Source organism: Delphinus delphis, chromosome 20 (assembly GCF_949987515.2).
Source record: "Delphinus delphis chromosome 20, mDelDel1.2, whole genome shotgun sequence".
NCBI lineage: Eukaryota > Metazoa > Chordata > Mammalia > Artiodactyla > Delphinidae > Delphinus > Delphinus delphis.
In genome coordinates, this window is record NC_082702.1 from 20,467,584 (window position 1) to 20,489,200 (window position 21,617).

General features: G+C 34.3%; 1 protein-coding gene across 1 annotated transcript in view; it reads right to left on the reverse strand.

The window, feature by feature from the left end:
• URI1 (URI1 prefoldin like chaperone) overlaps positions 1-21,617 on the reverse strand; it is a 69,902-nt gene that overhangs the window by 38,509 nt on the left and 9,776 nt on the right. The window contains exon 2 of the mRNA XM_060000840.1: positions 4,420-4,454. Coding sequence (XP_059856823.1) covers positions 4,420-4,454 — 35 coding nt within the window. The remainder of the gene's footprint in view (positions 1-4,419; positions 4,455-21,617) is intronic.

Here is a 21,617-nt window from a genome sequence, read left to right on the forward strand (position 1 = left end):
GAGACTTCTTTTTTCTGTGGGGCATGTTCAACAGAAGTCATCTATAGTGCATTAAAAATGACCATAAATTTTTTGTCACTCCTCCCACCAACGTGTGGAGTCTATTTCCCCACCTTTTGAATTTGGTCTAGTTTTATGAGTTCCTCTCACCAACAGAATGTGGCCTTGCAGCTTCCATTCTTGCTGCCCTTATAGCATCATGTAAAGTAAGCAAGATAAAAGAGCACGTGGAGAGTGAGGCCCAGCTAACAGCCAAGCACTAGCCACCAGACTGTGGGCGAGGCCATTTTGGGCAACCCAGCTACCAAAAGGCTGCAACCACACGAGTGAGCCCAAACAAGATCAGAAGAAAACAACAGAGGTAAGTTCAGTCCAATATGCACAACCAAAGAACCATATATAGGTAAATGGTTGCTGTTTTAAGCCAGTATATTTTGGAGTAATTTTATTAAAGAACAATAAATAATGGATACAACAGCTTAGCAAGGATGTATTTTGAGTTGTATAAGTCATACTCTCAGTCACGTGGCGATTATTTATTTAAAAAAAATAAGTACCAAAAAATATTTGGTAACTCTAAAAATCAGACATTTGACACACAATGAAGTTCACGGGAACATAAAGAATAGGAGTTAACTAATGACTGAAAACAATCTCCAAAGTAGAGTATTAAATGTACAGTGTACAGTGTGATTTCATTTTTATCAAAGAGTGGGAGCATAATATATATAAATATGTGGATGAATACACATACATATAAGTACATACACACACACACACATACATACACACACCCCTTGTGCAAATAATTTCTGAAAAGATTTGCAGGGAACTGGTAAAGAGCAGTCGTTTACCAAGAAGAGAAGTGAGAACTGGAAGACAAGGGTAAGAGGGAAACTACATACCATTTATACCCTTTTGTACTTCTTAAAGTTTGAACTATATAAATATACTGCCCAATTTCAAATTTAAACAGCTAATATGCAATCTTCTATGTCTTTAGGATATATACTGAAATATTTCCAGATGAAATGAAATGCTTCAGAGTAATGTCAAAATGGAGGTGGGGGTAGAGGGTAGGATAGGCTATTTTAAAAGGAAACAAACAGTTCAGATGCAATCATGAGTTGATAATCATTGAATCTGAGTGATGGGTACATGTGGGTTCAGTACAGAACTCTGTCACCCTTTGTTTGAAATTCTTCATAATAAAAGTTATTTAAAAACATTAATATAAAGCTTTAACAATACCACTCAGGAAGCCATCTCTACATCATGATATAAGAAGATAACGGCGTGAATACAAAATATTCAGGAATATTTACAAAGCTTTGGAGGGTTTTTTGGTTTTTCCTTCTTTCTTCACCTGACAATTCGTTAAACTTTTCAAAAAAGATTTCAGAGTTACTATTGATATTTATTGAGTGCCAGTGTGGATGTTCTATAGACACTGTCTAACACTTTACCTTCAAGTTAAGTAGTTATCATCATCACTTTACAAAAAGAAAACTAAAAATCTCAGTCATTCACCCAAGGTGACAAAGTTAGTAAATGATAGGATCCAAATGTAGGTCTGTGGCTCCAAATCCCATGTTCTTTAGGGAAGAATTTAAAAGATTAAAAATTACAAATAGTCTACAAACAGAATAATCAGCCCCTAGTGGATCAAACACTAGGAAGTATATCCACATTTTAATGAGAAAATAGTGTGTGGATTTTATAGTGCCTTATTTCCTAAGTAAAAAGGATATAAGGAAAAAAAGTTGTACCTAAAAATGTTCTTAAATCTTCATTAAATTGAAAACCACTATTAGCTCTAAAAGTGATGCACAAATTCTCAACTATTAGGCTCAAACATTTCCTTTTTATCTGTTATTAATTAAACAAATACTATAAATGTCTTTAGATCACCAAAGTTCTGGAATTTAAATTAATTTTCTGGAAGAGATTTCTGGGGTCAGACTCCATTGCCCCAGACCATTTTTACTCCTACATTTCTACAAATATTTTAACTTTGTGGCCTACATTCTTAAGAAAAATTTTAAGGTAAAATATTCATACTCATCCCTTAAAGCATCCTTTAAAATTGCACAAATGAGCATAAACATCACTAGCGTAAGACTACATTTTTTTAAAAAACATGTTATTTTGCTCCTCATTATATTGGTATATACTCATAAAGAAGGGTAACTTAGGTACATGAATTGTATCTTAGACTATGCTAATGCCAAAGGTTAGAGTGAAAAGCAACATGCTTTTAAAAGCAATGCATGAGACACCCTTAAAAATAGCTCCAGTCTCTGTTCTTGCTTCCTATCTCTAACCAAATAGCACAAAATTATTGTGATTTCCCTGTTTAGTGCCCAACTATGAATTTCTCCGTGGCAGGGTCTTTCAGTTCCAAACAGCAGCATAATACTGGCATATGGCAGAAACTCAATCGTTGTTTGTGGAATTAAGATAATAAAAACATCACAAGAATTCCACAATGCTCCCTAATAGCAATTTCCTGGCTTTCAGAGGAATTGGAGACACTTGGTTTCAGTTTTTTAATATAATAAATTCGTGAATTCACTGGCCATTTGGATTCTAGCAATATCAGACCCTCATTAAAAACAAACATAGAAGTCTGCTTCCTGAGCCATATTAAAAATAATTCAGAGGAAAAAGCAAATTCTAAGTGGAAAAAATTATTTTAATTGTTTAATGTATAGATAAGGTACTATATTACTTTAAGATATGTGAAGGTAAATATGCTAAGCTGCTTTAGTTTGGAGAGCTATGGAAAACTGGAAATTGAGACTGAGTCATGTGAACCTGCCCTGAAGTAAATGTTGCATTTCTGTCTGTCAAGCTCATCAGATTTGGGTACTGCTATAGCACTTATAAAAACGTTATACAAAAATTAAGCAAATATTTGGTCTTTACTTACTCAAACATTTATTAAGTACCTATAATGTGCCAAACACAATAGGAGGTGCTGTGGATAAAAGGATGAAAACATGTCCCTTAGCCTTAAAGAATTCTCAGTCTGGTAGGGACATTATCTTAAACCAGAAGCAAGTTGTTAGTCACACATTTGTGTAAATTAGTATCTATTCTGAGTGAATCAACCTTTTACTAATTTCGTGAATTCCTTACCAAAACCAATAAAGTCCACATTAATAAAACTTCCCTTGGGAATTTGGCCAAATTAGCAGGGGGAAAATGGTTAATTCCTTGACCAAGGACTCACATTTCAAGTTTTAACCTGGACTGAATGTAAAATGAAAAGCAAATGGTCCATTATGGATATACTGACAGACTTAAACCACCAGTGGATGCAACTACAACTCTGCATTTATTGAAAATTAATGAAGTCCCTGAATTTTTATTTATAAAGTGGGTATTATTTAGTTTTAGATTATTTCTGCAAGCCAAAAGTCAGAATTTAATAAAATGATGTGTACAGATTGCACCGATTTTCACTCTTATCCACTGCCTGCAGCCTATGTGCATTTAAACCAAAAAACATTTGATATACACTAACTATAAATTATTTCCTTGGAGATCTCTCAGGCATGAAGAAAAAGCCTCTTAAAATAAATTTAAAATATTATATGCTTGATGGTGTATAACCAAAGGTTTAATCTCACCGCTAAAGGGGCGGTTACCATGATTTTGCAATAACCCTGCAGACAATAATCAAGACAGCTCTTGTTGTTCTCTCACTAAAATCTTCGTAAACACAGCATGGATATATTGTAATTTGGTATCTGTAAGATCAACAGCTATACCTCATGACAACTCATAAGATTTTATTCACCATTAAATTGAGCATTTTCCTCACAAGACACAGGAAAGTGTGTTATTTACCAAGCATTGTCCTATTAACTATAGATTAGCACATTAAAATAGATATGCTTGCTTTCTCTCTGCACTCTAGAAAAGTGTGGTCTCTAAATCAAGTTCTGAGATGCAGGCACTTAATTAGATTTTTCAAACTTTGGGAAAATGTATCTGTGCATATTTCCATCATTATTTTAAAACAACTGATTCAAATTATTATTCTACTACATATATAAAAAATAGTCCCCAAATAGAGCTATAATTAGTCAGATTCAAAAATTCCTCTGTCTCCACTTCATAATGATAGCAACACTATTCTAACTTTAAAAAAAAAAAAAAAAAGACAAGAAAAGAAAGGAAAAAAGAAAGCAATTAGAATAAACACAAATGGTGACACAACTTCAGGAAATCAGGGAACATGTAATTCAGTAAACGATGAAAGACAATATAAATTAGTATCAAAAGGATTCAAAATGGAGATTACTAGAAGAATTCAATTATGGGACACAAAAAATGTGTATGCTTTATTTAAATACAAATAGATGACCTCATTAGTATTTCAGAAATGTAATAAAACCATCTTTCACTCACCAATGCTGGATTTTCTCTTGGCAGTTAGTGACCACCTGTCATGAAAACAGATAACTACTCATGAAAAAACAGGGCTATGCACAAAGCTACAAAATCATTCTATCAGAAAACTACAACAGTGGCTTTACAGATTTAAAAGCACCTCAATATACATTTTTATTTGTCAAATGCACAGAGATGTGAATGTTAGTTTTTAAGCAGCACACTTTATCATACCCCTCTAACGCAGGCTGATAACTGCAGAACAAATTACAGCTTTCCGATTCATACTTTGGTACAAAACCCGCTTCATAACTATTAGGTGACATATGATATAAGATAACTAGTATTTTGTACAATCTGCAGGCCTGTTTTCAATGTTACATATTTTGTAGAATACACAAATGTTATAAATAACAAGAAACCAATGTAACATCCACATTTCATCAGTTAAAAAAAAGACAGTAGTGAAAGTACTTTATTTTGTCAGTATATCTCCAAATGTTTTCACCTGTAATTTTTATTCTGATGCACTGAAAATGAGTACAGTGATATTTTTCTACTACATTTCAAGAAGAAATACTTGGGATAAAGAGATGCTCTGAACAGCCAATTTGGCCCCCCAGTGAATTATGATAAAATTTTAAGCACTTCACAGCCAGCTTAAGCTATGCTTGTAATACTAAAACAATGAAATTAAACATAAAAGCTATTTATTTGTTTTCCTTGGAGATATTTCAACAGATTCTTAAAATGCTCAGAAAACAAATTAAGAACACTAACCAGTAAGGAAAAAAAGAACACGTGAATGGCAATTTAAAAAGAAAAAAACAGCACTGTTTTCAAAGATTACTAATGTTTTTAAACTGCCCATTAATAAAAATTTTTAAACAGTCATCTCAAATACTGTAGCACCATTTTAGAGACAGAGAAACTAAGGGATAAAAACCAATATGCTTAATATAATGTCACATGAAAGACACAGCAGTATTACATGGTTTGAAACACTGCTCTTGTTCACTGTTCTAAATACCAATATTGTATCTTATATAAGCTCCATGTTTCACCCAAAAATCACAAGTCTTTTTTTTTTGGCCTGTCACTAAATTCCTCTATTTTATAACATTTAATTCCTGACGTAAATGTCATCCTTTAGGACATTTTAAATAAATACTAAGGCAGCAATTCTGTACCAAAATGCATGCTGTAATCAGATACCCAACCATACTACACATTAACTCAGCATAAAAAGTCGGTTTTAGAATAAAGATCTCTCAGTAAGTATCAATCACACAGCAACACTTAATAACAGTGATAATGTACAATAGAGTACTGACTTTACATCTGGAAGAGCCAGGCTAAAACTACATCAATCCATTTCACTGTTTCTGATTCGGCAGTAATTATAAAATAGACAAACAGAATTAAATGTAAATTGAAAAGAAAAAAAAATCTTCATGAAATCCTTTTTATAAAGTTTCTATTTAACAACCCTATTAAAAGATGAGACCCAAAAACAGTCAGGATGCTTTCCAATCCCAATGCATGTGTTTCCAAGCATGAAGTGAGCCAAAAGCACAAAAAGAAAAGCCCTGCAAACCATAAGAGCAGAATGTTCATTAACCTCTACATGATAATCCTTTCGTAGCTGCATATTAACTAGTTACATATTCATAATCATTTACATTATTTAGAGAACCTTCGATGAAATTTTCTATGCAATATCCATTAGTGACAATGTTAAAGGTTATAGAAGATAAGTCTACTTAATGTTTCCAGGAAGCCTTTTTAATTAGTAAATATGTAAATTTGGCACATATGCTTTTTATGTTTAAAAAACAAGTTCCTGGTAGAATGGCATGTATTCTTGCCATCACCCTTCACTATTTAACTCTCCACTTTGCTGTAGCTATCTCTCCCCCATCCCTTTTCTTTCCTAAAATAAGTGTCCCCAAGATATTCACGGATAAAAAACCAAAAATCCATTTCATAATTTACAAGAGAAATTTTCACCACCAAAGTACTGCCTTCATTAAAGTCTTTATTAGTTTCATCCAGGGTTTGGAACAAGAGTCTTCAGTTAGACATTATCCAAATGTAGGCTAGATATTTTGAGAACCCAAGAAATAAAGGAAAACATGAAAGAGGCAGGTATGAATACATACAATAGCCTTCTGATGGTACGTCTACAGTTAAATCTTTGTTTACATGATTTATAGTCCACCTAATTCCAACAAACATTTGAACCCAAGCAGCTGTATCTGTATTTGAGATATCTTTCTAGTTTTCTTTTTTATAGCAAATTACTCAAAAAGAAAAAAATTAGTAAATTTTTACCGCTTAGCTGCCAAGGAAATTTGTGGAAAGGATAAAATCTTATGATTCAAAGTTGAACTTATCTGGGTTTTAAAATCTTTTTTTTCTGTTAAGTTAAATAACTCCAAATAACCTTATTTCTTCTGAAATGGACTCAGATTAATTATTATTAAATAAAGTGACTAAGATAGTGAGCCTGGTTCTAAAAGCAAAACAATAAAAAACATTTCATTACTTTGCTGTCCTTCACACAAGCTTTTTTAAAATAAGATGGCAATCGAGGAACAATACTAGTTTATTTTTTTAAGTTAATCTGCCAAAACATGCAACTATTACTCCTAAAGCAAAAAAACTTATTGAATCATTTTTATAAAAATAAATGGTTAGGAGCTTCCCTCGTGGCGCAGTGGTTGAGAGTCCGCCTGCCGATGCAGGGGATGCGGGTTCGTGCCCCAGTCCGGGAAGATCCCACATGCCAAGGAGCAGCTGGGCCCCTGAGCCATGGCCGCTGAGCCTGCGCGTCCGGAGCCTGTGCTCCGCAACGGGAGAGGCCACAACAGTGAGAGGCCCGCGTACCACAAAAAAAAACAAAAACAAACAAACAAACAAAAATAAATGGTTAGTAGGCTTCAAGTATTAAAATAACTGACCTAGTAAATCCTTTAATATAATCACACTTATAGCCAAAAATTTATAAAATATGTACTTCTGCAGTAGCACAACACTAAGTCTGCACTAAAGAAAAACGACTATGAACTGATTTACCACTTAAAAGACACATTCATTCTACCATTAGGGGTCTTTACCTATGGCCTAAGAGTCAAAATCCTACGGTACACTTTCTTTATAATTCAAAATTGCCCTTTCCCTAACAAGTAATAATAACAGTGGTAAATGCCAAGACTTCATATGATGAAACAGTTCAATTAGGTGGGTCTTAACCTCTTCTTAAAGAGAAGAAACCTATTTCAGAGATGGAGTAACTTCCCCAATATTATATAACTGCCCAAGAACTGATAAGAGATAAAATCAGTTTTAAAACCAGGTCTAGGGCTTCCCTGGTGGCGCAGTGGTTGGGAGTCCGCCTGCTGATGCAGGGGACACGGGTTCGTGCCCCGGTCCGGGAGGATCCCACGCGGAGCGGCTGGGCCCGTCCGTCTGGAGCCTGTGCTCCGCAACGGGAGAGGCCATGACAGTGAGAGGCCCGCGTACCGCAAAAAAAAAAAAAAGAAAGAAAAGAAAAAAAGCAGGTCTATCTAATCTCAAAGCCCATACTCACTGTATTAGACTGCTTTCAACCATCATGAATCTTACTGGGTAAAAGGAAAAGCAGCTGTTTATATCTGCAGTCTTTCTTAAAACACTGACTGATGCTGCTACTTCTCCACTTCCTCCACAAATCCACTCTCACACACTAATGAGACCTTGCCAATAATGTCAGGAAAAGCAAATAAGCTTAAACTGACCCATACACTAACAAAAATCTTTATTCCTTCCAATGCCTCATACAACTCCTGGCCCTCTCAGGTCAAGCAAAGTATAAACAACAAGTTTTCCCAAACCCCATTTACGTGTGTGTGTGTGTGTGTGTGTGTGTGTGTGTATATGTGTGTGTGTGTGTGTGTGTATGTGTGTGTGTGTGTGTGTGTGTGTGTGTGTGTGTTGGGGGGGAGGGTAGTGGGATAGCCTTATAATTACTATCACATCTTATCATATTTTTAACGCACTTTTAACTAATCGAGTTAGATGCCCAGGATAACAATGATAGCCTACCCAACAACCTATTTTTCTTTAGTTCAGTGTCCAGCTAACATATATGTGCATTCAGTTACAAAATACTTGGTAAGTTTTAAAACCAATGAACTATATAGAATACAGGAATAATTTTCCTTTGCTGTTTTTCCTCAGAAGCCACTTTTAAAAAATTATTATAAAGAAAGGAATGAATGACTTAACATGTATTAAGACCTCCATTACTTATTTCCATCTGTGCTATTTGTTCCAGTAACAGACCACAAGGGGGCATCAACCTAGGAGTTTTCCAGGGTAAGAACAGTGCCACATTAAAACTAGACTAGAATAGAAAGCCTAAAAGGGTAGTTTGCATGTACTTCTCTCAAAAATGCTTCACTTCACTTCTAAAACTTTTCTCACTGTATTGCAATTTCAAATTATCCCTGTACAGGTTAATGTATGAATTAACAATCTGAGGATTGTACTAATCCGAGCTGTCTACCTTTACCTGGTTTGCTTCTCTTGCTAGATTATGTCTTCAAAACAGATCATATAATTTTAAGGCTGCTGAGTCAAAAAGGAAAAAATTATCAGTGGTGGCTAAAACCAATAGATACTGGACATGCACTATTATCTTAAATGGTTGAAAATAATTTCTTAAAGGACATATTGTCAATCAAATAGATGTATAAATGTCATTACCAAAATATATAAGAAGTACACTTCAACAAAATTAGTAAAACATTACAGGTCTTTTAAATAAGCCTCTCTGCAAAGAAAGGAGGAAATGACTACAGGTTCCTAAAAAATAAATAGCAATAAGCAGTAATAAACTACAATAAACTGAGTATTTCTGTATAAAAACAAATTTACTTTTTAAATATGCTGAAAAGTGAAAATAACAAAGGTGGGCCTTCTACTACCAAAAGTTAACTCCAATTATAAGCCACTGTTAAAACACTTAAATGTTTTTTTCCCAAAATGTAGATCGGATGGAATCAAAATTATCATCTTAATCCTTACTTTTACATTTAGCCCTGTTTTCTCCTACCCAGGCTTCTAATGCATTTCTCATAGTCAAACACAGTTTTTCTTTTTACACAAATATTGGAACCACGTCTAACATCCTTTGGTATTGTACTTCTCATTCCCTTGTTAGTTTTACCTACAAGTTAGGGCTCTTTTCAATTATTTATTATTCATAATACCAAGTATTCTAATAAATATACAGTTTTCTAACACTGGAAATTTTTTTTTAATTTTATTGAAGTATAGTTAATTTACACTGTTGTGTTAATTTCTGCTGTACAGCAAAGTGATTCAGTTATACATATACAGACATTCTTTTTCATATTCTTTTCCATTATCACATTGGAAGTAGTTAAGACTGACAACATATATTACATCCAGCGATATTTCTAGGAATGAAGCCACTGACATGTTTGGAGGGTTCTGTTTCTGGTATTATTTGAATTAGATATCCAGGAAACTCTAACTGTACTGGATGAAAGAGCAATGAGATATGGGTCAGATCTACTTTATTCACCAATGTACTCACCGCCATACAGTAAGTGTGCAACAAGTCCTTTTAAAGAAGTATAGGTCTACAATCACTTAGCCAAAAACCTCAGGAAAAAATGTTTCTCAATTTAGAACTTTTTGTAATTTAGTAAGGTAATACATTACACGTATCATACTTTACAGAACACTTGCAAGGAAATATATGAATGTTCAAAGTGGAATAAAATGCCTCACTCAAATCAGTTCCATTGACAAATGAATATGACAAAAAACTTAGAAATAACTTTGTTTTCAGTTTTTTAAGACTTCTGAATTGCAGACAGGAGATTGTGACCCGTATTTCTGAATGTGACATACTGCCTGAATTGTAGTTTGCCTGCCTATTGTTTCACTAGAGATATCAATCATTTCCTCTCCATTCCCACACCTTACTCCCTAAAACCCCGCCCTCCTCTCATCTACAATAGGCAGAGGACCCCATTTCTCCATCTGCAACCAGTGTGAATGCAGAGGATCCACACTAATTGGGCCAATCAAGTTTACCCTGGGCCCAGACAGAGATTGAGGTGATTACAGATACTGGACCCGAAAAGGTGACCACAAAGGGATTTGCACAAGCTAAATCTAACAAAGCTGGTCTACGAAGTAACAACATAAATGTACAAGAAAACAAAACACACACGCACAAATAAAATAACTCTACCCTAGTTCCTCCTGACTTCTTATAGTAAATATTTTCCAAACTTTCATTTCTGTGGTTTGTAACTGATTAAGAAAGCTTCATAAGTAAGCTTGCTACGTAGAAATGAGAATATGCCTGTGAGGATCTCAAAGAAAACAAATAATCCATTAAAGATAACAGTAGAATGACGGGGAAAAAATATCCTTACAGGTGACAAAACAAATTGAAATGCCACCCTGCACCAATTACAGGAATAAATTTTTATTTTAAAGTAACACTGCCAACTATCAGTGAGACTATAGCAAAATTAATACTAAATCACTGCAAGTAGCTATGTAGCTTAACTCATTCCAGACTTCTACCTCCAAGTAGGGAGAAAAAGCTGATAACAAACCAATAATCTCTCTGAAAACTAGAAAAGCTAGATGAATATAAAATCATCTCTTAAAAGGCATCTAAGAATTGCCAAAGCAATGAGAACAAGAGGGACTAAAATTCAGGAGATAACTGTGGAGAAGTGAGTTGATCCTTTTTTCTTGGACAACTCTAAGCACAGGGAAGAGGCTGAGAACTATGTTTTTCCTGAGCAGAAATTTAAAGTAGTCTTGAGAAGGCTGTAATAACAAAATCAGAGACATGAGCGGTCTTAAGCATATGGTTGTTTTCTTCTTGTGATGTGCCAAATTCTGAAGCTGAAAAGGCCAAAAAGCTAAACTGAAAGTGTGAAAAGCAGAGCTCAGGGAACTGATGAAACAAAACTTCAGAAGCCTTTAAGAAAAGAAATATGGTGAACAAACTAGGTTTTCAGATGAAAGATAAGAAGGAATCAAAGGTGGCTGATACCTTACTAAAACAAAACCCACCCTGCACTCCATTCAGTACCTGCCTGGATTAAGGTATCCAACTCCTACTTTATCAACCTAGCAGAAGAAAGGGTGAAACTTCTCCAGAGAAAGATATCATCTTCAGGAGTATCTACAATTTTAAAGATACTAAAATATTAATATTTAATTGTAAATACTTCAGGAGTATTTACATTTCTAACATTTAACTAAAACTAACCAAGTTACCAAGAAATAGGGCCATACGAACAAACATCAAGAAGAAGAAAAACAACACAAAACAAAACCAAATAAATATGCTATCTATATACTGGAGTTAATAAACTAAAACATTAAAATATAATTATTAACATGTTCAAGAAAATAGAAGAAATACATGAAAAGATGGCACATTTCACTAGAGATTATCTATACAAGAAAAGAATCAAAAGGATAATCTTTAACTGAAACGTCTAAAATGAGCTCAATAAACAGTGTTAACAGGAGATTAAACACAAAAGTCAGAATTTTGAACTGGATGACACATTGATAAAAAATACCATAAATAAAGCCCAGAGATTTAAAAAGAAAACATTGAAAATACAGAAAAGACCAGTAAGAGACATATGAAACACCGTATAACTGAAGATCCACAAAGAGAGGGAAGAGAGAATGTGGTAGAAGCGGTATCTGAACAGATCTTGACATGATTTCCTAAAAATGAGAGAATGGTATTAACCAACAGATTTGAGAAGCTCTAAGAATCTCAAGCAAGAGACATTTTTTTTTAAATTATATAAAGGCACAACATAGTTTCACTGATGAAAACCGAAGAAAAAATGTTATAATCGGCATGAGGGAGAAAGAGCAGGGAAGAGATACAGTACCTTCAAAGAAGCAACAAGAGTCAGAGCTCAAGCTAACTTTAACAAAAAAAGTGACACAAACTGGAAAATAGGATAAAATCTTCAAGTGTTGGAAAAAAATAACTGAAAATCTATAATCATGTACAGAGCAAATAGATCCTCCAACATGAAGGAAAAATAAAAACATTTTCACACAGAAACAGAATTCTGCACCAGCAGATTTTCACTGGAAGAAATACTACAGGTAATTATGTGATGTGACAGAGGTGTTAGCTAACAAGCTAAGGTGGTAATCACTGTGCAATATATAAATGTATCAAAACAACACACTGTATACCTGAAACTTACACAACAATATATGTTAATTATGTCTCAATAAAGCTGAAGGGAAAAAAGAACTACTGCAAGAAGTATTTGGAGCAATAGAAAAGCAGAAAGAAGTAAAGAGCAACTGTACAGGTAATTTTTTAAAAGGTACAGATAAATCAGTATTGATCACATAGAACATTTAAATACTGTATTGTAGTGTTAAACACAGAATTAAAATGCATGGAAGCAACAATGCAAGAAGTGGGATGAATGAATGCATGTTGCAATCTCTAGGAAAAATTTCCCCAATAAAAAAGGATAATAAAAAAAGCTTAGTAAAAGTATACAGTATATTTAGTGCTAACATATACATAAAATAGAGTACTAAGGTACCACGGTGAAAAAGAAAGTATCTTCAACAAGTTAACAGAGGGGAGAAAATACAAGAGAATGTGTCTGATTAAATCAAAGGAATGTGCCCAAAAAAGCAGAGAGAAAAAAGAACATAAAAGTGGGTCAAATAGACAATGAGAAACCACTTCACACCCATCAGGATAGCTATTAAAAAAAGAAAGAAAATAAGATATGTTGGCAAGGATGTGGAAAAACTGGAACCCTAGAACTCTTGTGCACTGTTGGTGGGAATGTAAAATGGAGCAGCCACTGTGGAAAATAGTATGGTGCTTCCTCAAAAATGAAACACAGAATTACCATATAATCCAGCAATTCCACTTCTGGGTATATACCCAAGGGAATTGAAAGCAAGGACTCAAACAGATATTCGTACGTTCATGTTCACAGCAGCATTATTCACAGTACCCAAAAAATGAAACCAACCCATGTCCACTGATGGATGAATGAATAACAAAATGTGCAATACACATACAATGGAATATTATTCAGCCTTTAAAAGAAATTCTGATATATGCTGTAATATGGATCAACCTTGAAGACATTATGTTAAGTGAAATAAGCCAGTACAAATGGACAAACACTGTATGATTCCACTTATATGAGATACTCAAGTAATCAAATTCATAGAGACAGATAATGGTAGTTACCAGGGGACAGGGGAAGGGATAATGGGGAGTTATTGTTTAATAGATAGTGTCAGTTTTGCAAGTTCTGGAGCTGGATAGTGGTGATGGCTGCACCACAATGTGCACCACGATGCCACTGAAATGTATACTTAAAATGATTTAAATGACAAATTTTGTTAAGCATATTCTACTACAATTTTTAAAATAAAAAGTCAAGTAGAAAGGTGATAAAAATGAAACTAAATATATCAGTAATTCTATTATACAGAAACTGACTGAATATCCTAGATAAAAGAAAAAGATATCCAGACTGGAAAAGATGTCCAGTTGTGTTTAAAACCACAACTATATGATGTTATAAGAAACACACTTTGTACACAAAGAAATTGAAAAGATGAGAAGATATATCATGGAAACAAGCCAAAGCAAAATACGCTGATGTAGCCCTACGAATATTCAACAAAGGATACCTTAAGGCAAGAAATATCACTAAAGATAAAAATATTTCAGACTGATAAAAATGCCCACTGACCAGGAATTTATTAGAGTCCTAAATTTGCATGCACCAAATAGCATAATTTCAAATGCATAAGCAAAGGTTGAAAAAATAGAGAAAAAGATAAATCTACAACCATAGTGGAGATTCTAAATACCTACCTACTCAGTGTTTGGAAATTAAGGAACATGTTTCTAAGAAACTCCTGAGTCAATAAACAGATCTCAATAAAAACTAGAAAATATTTTAACTAATAATGAAAATAACATAATGTGTGTGGTACCTAAGGTAATTATCAGAGAAAATTTTAAAACTCAAAGAATATATATTCTAAAGAGAGAATAGTAAAAATCAATGACTTTTGCATCTCTAGGAGCTTTTATCTGAAAAAGCTAGAAAAAATTACAGCCAGTGGGAAATTATTAAAAGGAAGAAAAACATAAAAGCAGAAAGCAACTTACGTAAGAAAGCAACTTACAAAAGGAAAATCAATAGTCTAAAACTGGTCCATTAAAAAGACTGATTAAGACTGATAAACCCCTAAGAAGATAAATCAAGAAGAAAAGACACATACAAATTGCAAATAACAGGAATTTTAAAAGAAGACATCACTACCAAAACTACAGATATTTCCAACTTTTAAAATATCCATACAAAGGGGCCTCCCTGGTGGCACAGTGGTTGAGGGTCCACCTGCCGATGCAGGGGACACGGGTTCATGCCCCGGTCCGGGAAGATCCCACATGCTGCGGAGCGGCTGGGCCCGTGAGCCATGGCCGCTGAGCCTGCGCGTCCAGAGCCTGTGTTCCGCAACGGGAGAGGCCACAACTGGGAGAGGCCCACATACCGCAAAAAAACAAAAAAACAAAAAAAAAAATCCATACAAGGAAAATACAAGGCCTAGACAGCCTCACTGGAAAATTATTCCAAATATTTAAGTTAGAATCAATACCAATAACATACAAAGTTTTTTATAAAATACACAAAAATGATAGTTGTTTTATGAGGTCAGCATGACCCTGGAACCAAAACCTAACGTGGACATTACAAGTAAAGAAAATTACAGACCAATATCTTTCATAGACACAGAAACAAAATACCTTAACAAAACAATATGAATTTAATCTGGCAATATATAAAAAGATAAACACCAACATAAGCAAGGGAGCTTTCTCCAATAATGTAATAGTGTTTCAGTATTTTTAAAAATCAAAGTAATTCACCTCATTACCATCTTAAAAAACAGAGAAAAAGCATTTGATAAAATTCAATATCCATTCATGTTAAAACTAGCAGACTACGAATAGGAGAACATTTCTTATTTTCAGAGTATCTACCAAAAGTCTACAGCAAACATCATTTGTAACAGTGAAATATTTAAAGCTGTTCCCCTCATACGCAGAACTAGATAAGGAAGCCTACTATCACTACTTTTATTCAACACTATACTAAAGGTCCTATTTCATTCAATAAGGCAAATAAATAAAACTAAAGCCTAACAACCTGGAAAGAAGACAACTGCTATTATTCAGACAACGTGTCTGATTATACCTATAAACATACTATCAAAATATACAGATAAACAATTATGGAATTCAAGTAAATTTAACAGTCAGTATACAAAAATCAAGTATATGTCTATATACTAGCAAATTATGTCTATAAACTAGCAAAAGATGAACAGCAAATTACAAAATGCAATGAAAAATAACAAATACCTAGAGATGAATGTAAAAGACATGCAAGATTTATATACTTAAACTACTGAAGGATGTTACAGAGGAACTAAATAAAAAGATATACCATGTTCATGGATTGGTGTAAACATGTCAATGCTCCCCAAACTGATCTTTAGATTCAATGCACTACAAACAAAACCCTAGAAGGTTATTTTGTGAGTACTGCAGAGCTGATTTTTAAAATATTCATGAAAAAGCAGAAGGTCAAGTAAAAGTAATCTTCAAGAACAACAAAGCTAGAGAAATTTTACTATATCAAGTCCTAGTAAGAAAGTGTGGTACTGGTGCAACTACAGGCAAATAATCCAATGCAACAGAACAGAAGAGAAACAAAACTACAAATACATGACCACATAATCTATGAAAAAGACATACTCCATATGGAATTAGAGCTATGCCTTAGAAGCAAAGGCTACATGCTAGGAATAAGAGCAAAACTGAAACAGACCAGCCCTAACAAAATCCAAAACCAACTCTCAACTGAGTTGTGTTGATCCACTAGTACTCTGGCTGCTTAAAGAAAATTTACCTCTCTTTGAAGGAAGGTAACATCATCAAGAGTCTACAATTTTTCACTACAATGTCTGGCATCCAATCAAAAATTACAAGGAAGTCTATGACAACAGGAGCAGCTGATGAGAAATCAAGAGAAAAAAATAAATAGAAACAGAGCTCCATTTAATTTACATACTGCAGTTATAAGACATACTTTTATGATTAATATATTCATGGAAACAGAGGGAAGGCTGAAGATGTCAAAACAGGCCTAGAATTCATTAAAGAAATGTCAAAACATAAATTCTTGGAATAAATACTGTAACTGAGATTAAGCATTTAGTAAAAGGATTTTACCAGTAGATTAGATACATAAGAACAGAATTAGTTAACAGGAATACAGGTCAGAAGAAGGTATCCAAAATGGCATACAGATCAAGAGGCAGCAAGAAAATACAGAAAAGAGAGTAAGATATATGAAACAATGAAAATGTCTAATATGTGTATCCAGAGTACCAAAAGTAGAGGAGACAATGACATAAAACCAGCATCTGCAGACTAGATAAGAATTTTCTAAACTGACAAGTCATCAAATTACAGATTTAATAAACTACATGTTCAAAGCAGGCTAAATACAAGGAAAACCAAGTCTAGACACATCATAATCAAATGCCTAAAAACCAAAGATGAAAAGTCCAAAAGCAGACAGAGGAGGAAATATATAAAAATTTTTCAGGGAGGGCTTCCCTGGTGGCACAGTGGTTGAGAGTCCGCCTGCTGATGCAGGGGACACGGGTTCATGCCCCAGTCCGGGAGGGTCCCACATGCTGCGGAGCGGCTGGGCCCGTGAGCCATGGCCGCTGAGCCTGCGCGTCCGGAGCCTGTGCTCCGCAACAGGAGAGGCCACGGCGGTGAGAGGCCCGCGTACCGCAAAAAAAAAAAAAAAAAAAAAAAAATTGTAGAAGTAAAATATATGACAATAGCACAAATTCATGAAATTAATCCATCAAAAGATTATCTAATTTCCTAAGTGGCAAAATTTCAGAAGATTTATGAATAATTTCCTACTAATTTAAGGTAGACTGTAATAAAAAAAAGGGATATTGTAGTCTCTAGGATAATAACTAAAAGGAAAATAAAAACCATACAACTATAAAGCTGAGAGTTTAAAATAGAATACAAATATTTTACTAACACAAAAGGAGAAACAAAGGAATAAAAAAATGTGTGACAAGTGGAAAATGTGGTAAAATGAGTAGACAAACTCCAACTAAGTGACAGATGAGAAAATTTAAAGACCCTAAATAGAAATATAACATGTTCACAGATTAGAACTGTAAAAATAAAAACACAATCAGGTAACATCAGAATGTTAACAATTAAAGACTGACAATATCAAAAATCATAGTAACATTTAACTGAAAAATCTGAAGTATTATTTTTTGAGTAAGAGCCTAATTAAGACAAGCTATTGGTGCCTTTAGATACAAGGTATGGATTACATAGAAAGGATTGACAGGGAATTCCCTGGTGGTCCAGTGGTTAGGACTCAGCACTATCACTGTGGTGGCCCGGGTTCAATGCTTGGGGAACTAAGATCCTGCAAGCCACACAGCGCCACCAAAAAATAAAATTAAATGAAAATTAAAGTAAAAAAGAAAGAAAGAAACAATTGACAAGATCTAGTAAATTAAAAGATGGATCAGGGAGGCTGAAAAGACTCTCTTGTTTGAATAATGTTGCCCAGAATCAGGATGAGTATGTACAGCATACACATTAGGGACAAAGATAATAAATTAACTTTAGTAAATGAGATTGAGCTTTTGTGGGCCATCCAAGTGAAGCTGCCCAACAGGCAACAGGTCTGGGAGAACAGAGTACATATAGGAGTATTTGAGGACATGCAGAGTGAGAAGAGATGACTGTCAGTGATGTAAAGTACAGGGATCACCAACATTTAAGCATTAGATGAAGACCCTAAGGAGACTAATTAGGAATGGAAAAAGATAGAGCCATAAGAAAGTAGAGTCACAAAAGTTCCTATGGTACAGAGAGTTTCAATAGTTTACCAGGGAACAATAGAAGTTTCAAATAAAGCACAGAGGCCAAGTAAGGCCAGATCTGCGAAATGGTCCACTGAGTTTGGCAAGTGAAATACAATAAAAACTTGAGGTAGAGTAATTTCAATGAAAAGACAGAGGTAGCACCTAGTTTACAGTAGGTTGAAAAGCAAAGAATTAGAAAGAGAGAAATTATCACACTGCATTAAGTTTTCTGTTAACATGTTTCCATACAAATTTTAAGTCCCTTGAGGACAGAAAAGAAACCTTGTTTATCGCAGTATCTAGGACAGTGCCTGACACGTAACTCAGTTTTGTCTTTTTGTTCTTTGGGAAAAAGCACTCATTTTCAATAACTTTAATATTACTCAGTTCATAAAATCAGGAAATCAAAGGATAAGGAATAATGGCCAAATGCATACATTAAATGGGTTACTGTTTGCTATACTGTATTAGGATTTCTAGAACAAATGAACAAACGAAAGAAAGGAAGGAGGAAAGAAGTTTTTTTAAACAAACACATTTAGGGTACTGTCCCCCAAAACATGTCGTTATCTTAAGGTAGAGTAAATAAGTAGGGAGTACCCTGAAATGAACCTAGAAAGAGATGAGCCCAACAACACAAGGGTCTCAAATCACATTTTAATGACCCTGGATTTCACTCTTAAGTACAATGGGAAGCCACCAAAGGATTATAAGCAGTAGAGAGAGGGACAAAATTATGTAATTCAATTTACATTGCCAGAAAAAGAGAGACAACTCTGGAAAAAAGGTAGAAGGGGAGCAAGAGTGGAACCACCAAGACCAGCCTCCAAGTAAAACATGGTAACTTGAAAATGGCTGTGGAGATGACAAGAAATAGCCAATTCAAGGAACTCAAAACACTGGTCTCTAGTTTTTGAACATCGAGTCCTCTTACCTCTTTTTATTTAATGCTGTAGACTAAATTGAAAGTTAGAACCAATTCTTCAAAAAGGTAATTATATATGGCTTATAAAGCTAAACCAGTTTACCTTCTGACCACTAAACCACCTTGAGGACTTCACCTGAAGTCACTTCACAAATGAGAAACATACGCACAGAGTGATTCACTGCAACATTATTAGTACTATCAAAAAACTGAAAACCACCAAAATGCCCATTAATAAGATACCAGATGAATACCTGATAATATACTTGAGTACTATGCAACCACAAAATATGATGAGAAAGATCTCTGTGAACCAAAGACTCCCAGATGTATCATTTAATGAGAAAATCGAGGGGAAAATATTATATGCTACCTTTTGTATAAGAAGGTGGAGGGGAGATAAGACAGCATATTTTAGTATTTATTTTTCAAGAAATACAGGAAGCATAAACTAGAAATTAATGTAAAGATTACTGATAGGGGTAGGTAGGAGCAGGGACAGGAATGAATTACCTCACTATACCTTTTGATATAGTTGTGATTTTAAACAATGCAAATGTTTTACAGACCCAAAGTCAAACTGATAAAAAAGCAAACACTAAAATTCAATACAAATATCAAATCCAAAATATAACTGCACAGAAAAAAAATAATAATTCAAGTAACTTTTGAGATCACTACCTAACTGCATACCCCAAGGGGGTTAATTCTGCAAGAACAAATTGAACAGCAATGAAATCATGAACTTCACTCATAGGTTTGCTGTTGGCAGTGGTATCAATGTAGTAATTCTAAAACTATTTTGTGTATACTGTGGAATAAAGGAAACGAATAAATACAGATGTTGTTGAGAACAAGGTTTCATTACAGAAAAAGGGAGATTCAAATATAGATGGGGGTAGTTGAAGAAGAATTTTGTGGTAATGGATTTGAATGCAAAGTATCAGGATCCACTGAACCCAATTTTAGTTTTTAGTTTGTTTTTGAACAGTTCTAACTATTTGCAAAGGATTGATATTTCATGACTTCTATTCTCTGAGATAATGCAAAGAATAAAGAGAAAATTTACTTACTTAAAAAAAAGGCTAAAACTCATTCTATCTTGCAATTATATATGAGTACATTGAACCTTTTCATAAGCCTAAGACACATTATAGGATCCTACTGATTATATAATCCCTGCATCTTGTTTCATCACCCTAATAATGATTTCATGATTATTCATCAATTTTCCCAAACTATGCTTAAATAAAACTATATAACAAGTAATTGAGGAATCATGGAATCATCTAGAAGGAATATGCTATCAATAGTAAAAATCATTCTTCAGTTTTCTTACTGCATTGACCAAAGTACTGCATCATCTTTCAAAAAAGTGTAAAAGACTGAAGAAGACACCATCTTTGTAGTCTGATTTTAGCTTTCAAACACAATTGACAACTCAGAAATTTTCATTTTCTGTCCATAATGGGAAGGAGAAGAAAAGTGACAGAGAAAGACACTTCACAATTGTTAAACAAATTAAACTATGAATAAAAATGATAGCAGCTCTCTTCACCAGCACAGTCCAATAGAACTTTCTTTGATGATAGTAATCTTCAAAGTCAACACTGTCCAATGCAATAGCCAATGGCCATATGTGGCTATTGAGCACTTGAAATGTGGCTATTATGACTGAGAAACTTAACTTTTTTTAATTTTACTTAATTAGAATTTTAAACTTAATAGCCACACGTAGTTAGTGGCCACCATTTTGGATGGCACAACTAGATACAGATGATGGTGAAAATATTAATATAAATTAAATCTTAGATTATGAGTCTTCAGATGACAATTATCCTAGGTGAATTTTCTCAAAACTCAACAATCAATGAGTAATAAACAAAATTAACTCAAAGTTGATCAAAGACCTAAAAATAAGAGCTAAAACCATAAAACTCTCAGAAGAAAACCTAGGTGTAAATCTTCATGAACTTGGATTTGGCAATGGGTTCCTACATATGACACCAAAAGCAGAAGCAAAAAAAAGGAAAAAATAGATAAACTGGACTTCATCAAAATTTTAAAACTTGGGACTTCCCTGGTGGCCCAGTGATTAAGAATCCGCCTGCCAATGCAGGAGACATAGGTTCAAGCCCTGGTTCAGGAAGATCCCACATGCCGCAGAGCAACTAAGCCCGTGCGCCACAACTACTGAGCCTACACTCTAGAGCCCGTGAGCCACAACGAC